Raw genomic sequence first — 10,309 nt, forward strand, 5'->3', positions numbered from 1 at the left:
TTTTCTTTAGTCGCTGACATCGTTTCAGCATTATTCATAAAATAACCGCTTATTACACCGAATAACACCACTTAAAAAGTTACAAATTAATTCTCGATTTATTTATTATTTTTTTTTTATAAGAGGGTATTTAACGTACTGTCAACCGAGTAGTTATTTTTCGGTAATTCTCGATTTATGATCAATTGAGGTTAATGTATTCTTTAAGGTCTTCTTCTTCTTTTATGACTGGTTGAGCAATACCATAGACCAGTGCATGCCACGATCTGCACATTTCGGCCGATTTCCGAGAGTCAACGCCTATCGCGCCCCCCTTGCGTCTTGAGATCCTCACCTAGCAACCGTAACCAAGCGCGCGGCGCTCTGTCTCAGGTACGGTGCATCTGTACTGTGATGCGGTTCCGTACCCCCTTACTGCCAAATATCAGTTTTAAACGCGATCTCTTTAGAATTTTTTCAAATAATTAATTCAAGAACAAAGTTTCAATACTCGATTATTAATTACATTTACGATATAATAATCCTAAAATATTATTAAATTATATTCGATAGATTAATAAATTTGTTTGTCTCGCGCGCGGAAACTCTTCCCGATATATAAATTAATAAATAATTGTAAATTTAAAGTTTTATAAAACACGCTTTTATTAAAAGCATAGTATAGCGCTCTCTTTCGTCATGCTACGTGCGAGCGAGAGAGAACGCAAGGGGCACGAAACAGAGTATGTCCTTTTCTACGTGCACCTCGGCTCCCACTCCTCAACACTCGGTCTAGATATACTATGTCTATGATTACGTCATTGTACGACGAGTTTGTTATTAGATGTTTTGATTGGCTATCGGATAGAGAATTTCTAGGATTCTCAAAGTTTCTTACAGCGTTTTCGAATGTAGCAGGTTCCAATTTCACCAAGTCCGGTTAGATGAACCGACGGTTAAAATTAGCAGGGTGGCCAACAGAAAATAGAGGTGAAGGAAAAGTCTATGATCTAACCGGACTTGGTGAAATTGGCCCTAAGCCCGTATCAGACTACGCATTGAAGGTTGAGATTCAAGATTCAAGATTGAGATTTGACCAATCAGGACAAAGAAATTTTAGTTTCTTCTGTTCTGATTAGCCAAATTCCAAATTCCAAACTTTAATCTTCAATTTTCGATTTTCAATGCGTAGTCTGATACGGGCTTTAGTATAGCTGTTAAGCCCGTATCAGACTACGCATTGAAGATTGAGATTCAAGATTCAAGATTGAAATTTGACCAATCAATATAAAGAAATTTTCGTCCCTTTTGTTCTGATTAGTCAAATGCCAATCTTTAATCTTCAATCTTCAATTTTCAATGCGTAGTCTGATACGGGCTTTAATCAGTATGTCCGATAAAGCTTCTCGTTTGATAAACGAAATATTACCTTCACGTAATGGAGGGACCAATCAGAATACAAGAAATAGAAGGATTCCTTTGTCCTGATTGGTCCATCAAACGATTCGAGTTATCGCAAATAAAATGCACTCTATATCCAATATGGCGAACTAACGAGTATCAATTTTAAGGGTGCATCCCGATGGAGAAAGAATAGCAGAACGGAACAGTAACGGAAAAGAAACCAGATAGAAGATAACCAATCAGAATGATTCCGTTACAATTCCGTTCCGCTTTTTAATCAATGGGTTCCCCATGGCACGGAACCATTACGGAACGGAAAAATTTATAACCTCATCCATATGAAAAATTCGCGAAGTGTCTACCGAGATTCATTTTACAACGTACGATATAAAATTCTCAAAGAATGGGCGCCCGTTAGTTATGTTGCATTACTGCTTTCTGCCACGAGAGGCTAAAAAGCATTTTCAGGTTCAGGCCGTATTTCGGCCGTAAAGCAATACGCTAGAGAAACAAGGATAGCATGCGATTGTCGCTCCTTGTCTGACATTATCTCCCAACAATCGCTTCCGTGTGCTCAACATATCGGTGTGCTTTCACGGACGATACACATATGTGATGAAAGAGAGACAAGGACGGCGTAATCATCTCTCTTTGTCAAGCAGTCAGTATGTTACCATGAAAATTTCCCCATGAGCTGCTCCTTAGATACACATCTAGTGAGATCCGCTTATTCCGTATTTTACATCGAAGAAGTCATATTACTTCATGAAACTTTTTTTAATAAATTCTTGAGTGACGGCCAAACTCCGAATTGATATTGGAGACCTCGCGCGGTGACAATGCGAAACTCCGACTTCAGGATTACCAATCTGAGAAATAAATTCTCGATCTCTATGTAGAGGTGTATGTCTATATATGTACACACACGATTGAATTGCTCGCGTGAACGCACCGTGGAGAGGAAAGATAGAAAAGGATCAACGATCACGTTATCCTTGTTCCTCTAGTGTATCGCTTTATAGCCGAGATACGGCCTGAAAATGCTTTTTGGCCTCTCGTGGCAAAAACAGTAATGCAACTAGGCTAACAAGCGCCCACTTTGTGTAAATTTAATATTTGTTTATGCACATTTATGCGTATATATGTATCAATAATATCTAAAAATTATATATATGATTAAACATTGTATGACGATAAATAATAACAGTAAGATAATAACTCACAGAGTGAACTAATATACAATATGTAAAACACGGGCACTTATTAGACTTGGCAATTTATTGCTTTTTTACTTGTTGCTTTTTCATCGATACTTTATGTATTGTCAGCATGATAGAGCGACAAGGAGAGAACAATTGTTAATTCTTGGCTTACATTATCTTTCAGTAATTGCAAATTTATAGACCGACAAGTATGCTATCTTGATTTCTTTTCGATTATATCGATATTATCGCGTAAAAATATCTGCTACATAAATACTGATAATATGAAAGCATGTACAAGAAATATGTGATGGCTCAGTGCAAGAGTGTTCAATCCATAGACATAGTATATCTAGACCGAGCGTTTGCCTTTATTTAAGGTGTATGCATGTATGCATGTATGCATGTATGCATGTATGCATGTATGCATGTATGCATGTATGCATGTATGCATGTATGCATGTATGCATGTATGCATGTATGCATGTATGCATGTATGCATGTATGCATGTATGCATGTATGCATGTATGCATGTATGCATGTATGCATGTATGCATGTATGCATGTATGCATGTATGCATGTATGCATGTATGCATGTATGCATGTATGCATGTATGCATGTATGCATGTATGCATGTATGCATGTATGCATGTATGCATGTATGCATGTATGCATGTATGCATGTATGCATGTATGCATGTATGCATGTATGCATGTATGCATGTATGCATGTATGCATGTATGCATGTATGCATGTATGCATGTATGCATGTATGCATGTATGCATGTATGCATGTATGCATGTATGCATGTATGCATGTATGCATGTATGCATGTATGCATGTATGCATGTATGCATGTATGCATGTATGCATGTATGCATGTATGCATGTATGCATGTATGCATGTATGCATGTATGCATGTATGCATGTATGCATGTATGCATGTATGCATGTATGCATGTATGCATGTATGCATGTATGCATGTATGCATGTATGCATGTATGCATGTATGCATGTATGCATGTATGCATGTATGCATGTATGCATGTATGCATGTATGCATGTATGCATGTATGCATGTATGCATGTATGCATGTATGCATGTATGCATGTATGCATGTATGCATGTATGCATGTATGCATGTATGCATGTATGCATGTATGCATGTATGTATGGATATTAATATCATGTTTACATTTAATTTTTATGATATACTGATAAATATCAATGGCCGCGTTTAAGGGTGCCATTACATGGAGCGCGGAAACGCGGATTAGCGTAACGCGGAACGAGAGTAAAACCAATCGCGAGCATTCTGCAGTTTTTGTTACGCTCGCGATTGGTTCCCTTCTCGTTCCGCGTTACGCTAATCTGCGTTTACGCGCTTCATGTAATGGCACCCTAAGGGTCGACAGGAGTGACGGACAAACTCCGAATTGACATTGGAGACCTCGCGCGGTGAAAATGTGAAAGTCAGTTTTCAGGGTTATCAACGCTGAGGAATGAATTCTCAGTCTCGATGTATAGGTGTATGTCTGTATACGTACACACACGATTGCTTTGAGTGTACTGCATGATAGATTGAATATTTTACACTTCGTCATTACATGTATTATTTATATATATGCTTTCATATACCAAAAAAATGTCCCCATTAGCTGCTCCTTGCATATCGCTGTAGTGATATCCGTTTTTTGATATCCGTATGTAGCCTCGAAGAAGTCATATTTCTTCCTCTAACTTTGTTTGCTATATTTTTTGCAAAGCTTAGATTGGCGCTACAGAGCCGGATTTTGCATTTTGGCTCTCAAAAAATTTATAATTAATAAAATACAGCTCATGGCCAACTGCACCTAATCCGCCATGAGCTGTACCAGAGCTGTACCTTATTTATCAATTTATGAAATATTATTTTAACTCTTTTTTCCAAAAAAATCGCTCTGTAGAGCCAATCTTACGATCTTACTGATTACGAATATTGCTGTTAGAATTTAATTTTCTTTGTATTTTGGCCGTAATACAAAAAAAACGTATCCGTAGTTTACGGCTTCCCGCGAGAGGTCTCTACTGTCTCTCCTGCCGACCCTTAACATGATTCTCTATATTTTTTGGCCGTAATACGGGAAAAGCGAATTCGTAATTCACGGCTGTCCGCGAGAGGCTCTACCGTCACTCCTGTCGACCCTTAAAGCCCGTGTCACACTACGCATTGCGGACTCGAATCGGATTTGGAGTACGGACTGCGAATCTGTTATTATTTATCGTCATACAATTTTTAATCATATATATAATTTTTAGATATTATTGATACATATATACGCATAAATGTGCATAAACAAATATAAAATTTACAAAAAGTGGGCGCTTGTTAGCCTAGTTGCATTATTGTTTTTTGCCACGAGAGGCCAAAAAGCATTTTCAGGCCGTATCTCGGCTATAAAGCGATACGCTAGAGGAACAAGGATAACGTGATCGTTGATCCTTTTCTATCTTTCCTCTCCACGGTGCGTCCACGCGAGCAATTCAATCGTGTGTGTACGTATATAGACATACACCTCTACATAGAGATCGAGAATTTATTTCTCAGATTGGTAATCCTGAAGTCGGAGTTTCGCATTGTCACCACGCGAGGTCTCCAATATCAATTCGGAGTTTGGCCGTCACTCCTGCCGACCCTTAATTCGCGCCATTGTGTGTGTGTTGTGTTTATCTAATAAACGCGTGCCAGTCCATCGGAGTTCGAAAACTTGAATCTAGAGATTTGAATCTCTCTCTTCAGTTTGTTTTATCAAATTATGTTCTTCTCTTAATTTTTCGAAAGTACGTAATATGCACTTCGCGTAATTTAGAGTTCGCGCGTTAATTTATATCCATTATTATCTAATGTGAAATCGTCCAAGTTCTTTCAATGTCGAGAGAAGCCTCATCTGATTGAAATCTGTAATTTATTTTACACAGGTATATATGTGCCTTTTATGAATTATATTTCTCTAAAGAGCTCACAAAATTTGAAACGGAATTTTAATACTCTTGCCAAAGTATATTCTACTAATAAAAGGAAAAAATCACATGAAAAGATCGAATATCGAAAGATTTCGCTTAAATATTGTTATATTATTATTTCGATCGATAGAATAATTCTTTTAAAAGAGAAAAGGGTAGTTTCGAAAAAAGTGAAAGGTGCCACAAAAAAAAGAAACAGGTTTAAAAGATCATTGCCAGAATATATTTCCTATATTAATTATTTTTTCTAATGGCAACAAATCGTCACGTGTTTGCCATTAACTACAATATCGCTCGGCTCATATATACTATCTCTTTCTCTCTCTCTCTCTCTTGTATTTGTAAATATGAAAACGCACGCTGCAAATTGCAAAGTGAGGAAGATACTCGTCTATACATATATTGTTGGTCGCGAGAATGCTTCTTTAGATATTATATTTGCGCGCATTTGTACATTGTTGTTGTGTTGTTACTCTCGCTTGTAAGATACGTATTGTTATACTTTTTAAACATTTTTGTGATATTATGATAAATGAGACCGGTTTGTTCGATAAATGAGACATTGACTACGTTTATACGTCAGTTTTAATCGAATTTAATAAGAATAGTTCTAAAACTGGCCAATCACAGTCATTCCTTTCTTCAGAGGAATAATCGTGATTGGTCAATTTTAAAACTACGAATATTATTAAACCCGCTTAAGGGTGACGTGTAAACATTGTCTCTCGTAGAAAGAAATTCTCTCGACTCCTTCGTAAAGATTCCACAAACGTTACAATTTATGGTACGACAGATATACATTTCTACCCAAGCGAAACAGAAAATCACAATAACATCAAAATGACATCGAACTGACATTATAATGACTTTTGATAGTCATTGTGATGTCATTTTGATATTATTATGATTTTCTGTTCTGCTTGGGTACAGCAAGTCTTTTCTTTACATTTCTATCATCGCGGTCGTATATAAATTTCTAAATAAGAATAAAATTATTTAAAAGACATTTAAGAAATATTCTGAAAATTATTTTAAAACTGAAGTTAACGCGCAAAACGCAGATATTTTCAAAAGTTTAGAGAAATAATAGGAAGAGAAATTTTTCACACAGAAAATTTTAAAATCGCTCTTGATTTTTACGAATTGATTATTATCACGATAATTACATTTTTGATTTGTATTGTGTATCGTACGTATAGCAAGGATCCCTAGTGGTTTTGTAAAGGTATGACAATTTGCGTTTTATTTTTTTTGTCGATTTTGCAAATTTAAAAGAAACGGAAATGCAATAAAATTATTACAGAGCCATTAAACTGTTCATTCGCATATGGATGCATACGAGTATTATGCGAATCACAAAGCGTGGCGTCCGTTCTTGGATTGCCTTCTTGCTTATAACTCTATATTCGCTTAGCTCCCTTTTTACTTTGGCCATAATACGCAAGACATTCCCTATAGAACCATTCGAGTGATTATTTTGAGGCTATCTGCAAAGCGTTATTAAAAATTAAAAATGAAGGAAAACTTTGAAATTAAATATTTATTTTAATATAACTTTTTTTATCAAATATATATAGATATATTTATAAAAAAAAGAAACAAAACAATTTTTTCAAGCTTTTTTCTCTCTCTCTAAGAAACTTTAGAAAATAGGAAGAAAACTTCACATACAATAATTTTTTTAGCTATCACTGTATAAAAACTACTAGCCAAATTGGATTACTCGATTTATCGTACAACAAACTATTACATCTGTGGACTGTTTTAAGGCCACGTGTTGCTCGACGCGAAGAATTGATATGCCGATCACAGAAATTTCTTTAATTGATACATCACGGGACATTTTGGTTTTGATTGATATATTGAGCATATACGTTTATGTATATATATGTATATATATACATACACGTTTATATATTATCGCGTTCGATTTGAGCTGTTCTTAACGACTAACACAAACCCGAATGAGGCGTCGCCATCCCGACATTATCTTCTTGAATGTGCATATTGTTCTTATGCAAAGAACATTGCATAACGTGAATACTACGAAATTAACTCTTTGGCTGCGAAGGGCACAATAAAATTGTGGAATGATAGATTAAAGGGGGATAGGTAAATTATCGATTTAGGATCCAGTGAGTTAAAATTCTATGTTATGATTAAACGATTTACGAATCTAAAGATATCAGAGATTCACAAATAGTTCTTAAACTTGTACATTTTTGTCCTATATTTAGAATGCGACTCTGTTGCATAAGGTCAGTCGAGAATAAGGTCCTGCGCACAATAGAGAAAATATTAGAAATAGGAATAAATATAAAATTATAAGAAGAACAATTAGGAGTTATTTTACTTCAAACAAGGGAACGGAACGGAATTTTTAATTTATTATGCGTTAATACATTCCATTCCTTATTTATATTTTTATTCCTATTTCTAATATTTTCTCTATTGTGCGCAGGGCCTTATGCTCATTTTATATTTATGTTATAAATATTAGATAAACAAAACACAGTTTATTAAATAGTTATATATATTTAAACATCGATGAATCTTTGAAAACTTGAGAATCGTTAGAGACTTGCCCTTTTTTAATCATAATTTCAGTTACGGGATATTCACGTGTCTATTATTGATGTATGTCTTTCTTAGGACACCCTGTATATAATAGCTCGTTTCGCAAGTAATGTTTTCAGGTATTGATATCATACGTAAGATACTTACGAATATATATATATTGACCGTAATTTTAACAGTGCTTATATTTGTAATATAAGCATTATTATACAAAAAATCTCTTCAAGATCACATTAATCTTTGTTCAACGGTGGACTTAGATTAGTAGGCAATATTTGAAAAATTGGTATATCATCTATTTCCCTCAACCATAGTGGACTCCCCAGCATTTGTTCGAGAAGATAATTGGCTGCCCCATAGCACAACAAACTACAAAAATTTTTCCATCTGCTAATATCATATACCTTGTTTCTATGTGTCGATATATGATACTGTTGTCAGATAATGACAGTCAATGGTTTTGAACAAAGAACATATCCACACAATTTTATTATCGCAAAATTGTTGGCCATTTTCTTTTCGATTGGTAGGATTGCTAAATGTTATATATTGTTAATGTTGGATTCTTAGAGTTTAACTTTATTATTATAATACACAGTTTGTCGGAAGGATTCTTGAGAACGGAATTTAAGAATACTGTAAGTCGAACACGTCTTGATCGATACGTGGTCTGATCTCGAGAGAGCGAGGATCGCGCAGTGTTCCGTTTGCCGGTTTTCGCATATCCCTCTCCTTACGCACGCGCAGAGCCTTGATTGCCACGTCTTGGCGCTTGCTCCATACATTTACATATATACACGCACACATTATACATACTCATCACACACACAGATTATAGTTCTTTCCTGAACACTCCCTCTTATAATCCATGTGTCTTTTTACATACATTTTTTTATAGGTTTATAGTTCCTTTATGCCAATTAATTCGCGTAACATTTGAAATTTTTGTTTGCCTAAGGGTTTTGTAAGGATATCCGCTTCTTGAATATCAGAATTAACGTGCTGTAATTGAATTTCTTTATTCTAGTGATGTTTCCGGACGCAGCCCTAGCGGTAGGAAAAATAGGGGGAAATTTGACAATTTTTTTTTCACAAAAAGAATTTTTTTGTTAAAAAATCTCTAGCTACATCTTAAAGTAGATCCTTTAATGTATATTTGGTAAAGTTTTCATTAATAAATATTAAAAAATGTGCTGTGGAAATGTCATCTCCTGGAAGCTGTTCGACGAAGCGGTAACCATTGTAGCTCCTCTAATTTTTATCTGAAATCAAAAGCCACAAAATTTTCTTAAAGTATATAAAAAAAGGAAGTTATTGTAGCCGATTTTAAAAATTTTGATTTTTCAAAAAATGGCGGCCATTTGAATGCGAAGGTATCAGATTAAAAATCATATCTTTGCATTCAAATGGCTGCCATTTTTCGAAAAATCAAAATTTTAAAAATCGATTACCACAAAAACTTCCTTTTTTTTATATACTTTAAGAAAATTTTTTGGTTTTTGATTTCAGATAAAAATTAGAGGAGCTACAATGGTTACAGCATCGTCGAATAGCTTCCAGGAGATGACGTCTCCACGGCACATTTTTCAATATTTATTAATAAAAATTTTACCAAATATACATTAAAGGACCTACTTTAAGATGTAGCTAGAGATTTTTTAACAAAAAAATTTTTTTTATGAAAAAAAAATTGTCAAATTTCCCCCTATTTTCCCTACCGCTAGATGTATGTAGCCTCTTAAGAATACCTAAAATTACCTACAGATTATTTGATATTACACTTAGATTACTTAGATTTCCTATTAGATTATCTGAGAATGCTAAAGATTATTTAGAATTACCAAAAATTACCTTGGATTACCCAAAATTTCCTTTGGATTGCCGCTGAATTACCTAGCCCTTGTACAAAAATTATCTCAGTGACCAACCTCTCGGTTTTTTCTAACCTCAATTGATCATAAATCGAGAATTACCGAAAAATAACTACTCGGTTGACAGTACGTTAAATACCCTCTTATAAAAAAAAAATAATAAATAAATCGAGAATTAATTTGTAACTTTTTAAGTGGTGTTATTCGGTGTAATAAGCGGTTATTTTATGAATAATGCTGAAACGATGTCAGCGACTAAAGAAAA

General features: G+C 34.8%; 1 protein-coding gene and 1 long non-coding RNA gene across 2 annotated transcripts in view; both read right to left on the reverse strand.

Annotated features, from left to right (window-relative positions):
- The window catches only part of LOC115241507 (RNA polymerase II subunit B1 CTD phosphatase Rpap2), a 3,842-nt gene extending 3,511 nt beyond the window's left edge, over positions 1-331 (reverse strand). Inside the window, exon 1 of the mRNA XM_029817270.1 lies at positions 19-331. Within this exon, the coding sequence (XP_029673130.1) occupies positions 19-38 (20 nt within the window). The 5' untranslated portion in view covers positions 39-331. The remainder of the gene's footprint in view (positions 1-18) is intronic.
- Positions 332-5,796: 5,465 nt separating this feature from the next.
- On the reverse strand, positions 5,797-8,670 carry LOC115241514. Its single transcript, XR_003884915.1, has 2 exons — positions 8,578-8,670; positions 5,797-7,083 (listed from the first exon to the last, which is right to left on the reverse strand). It is a non-coding gene; the product is annotated as an uncharacterized LOC115241514 (long non-coding RNA).
- Between the last annotated feature and the right edge of the window lie 1,639 nt (positions 8,671-10,309).

The sequence above is a fragment of the Formica exsecta genome, unplaced genomic scaffold (assembly GCF_003651465.1).
Source record: "Formica exsecta isolate Colony F162 unplaced genomic scaffold, ASM365146v1 scaffold50, whole genome shotgun sequence".
Taxonomy (NCBI): Eukaryota; Metazoa; Arthropoda; class Insecta; order Hymenoptera; family Formicidae; genus Formica; species Formica exsecta.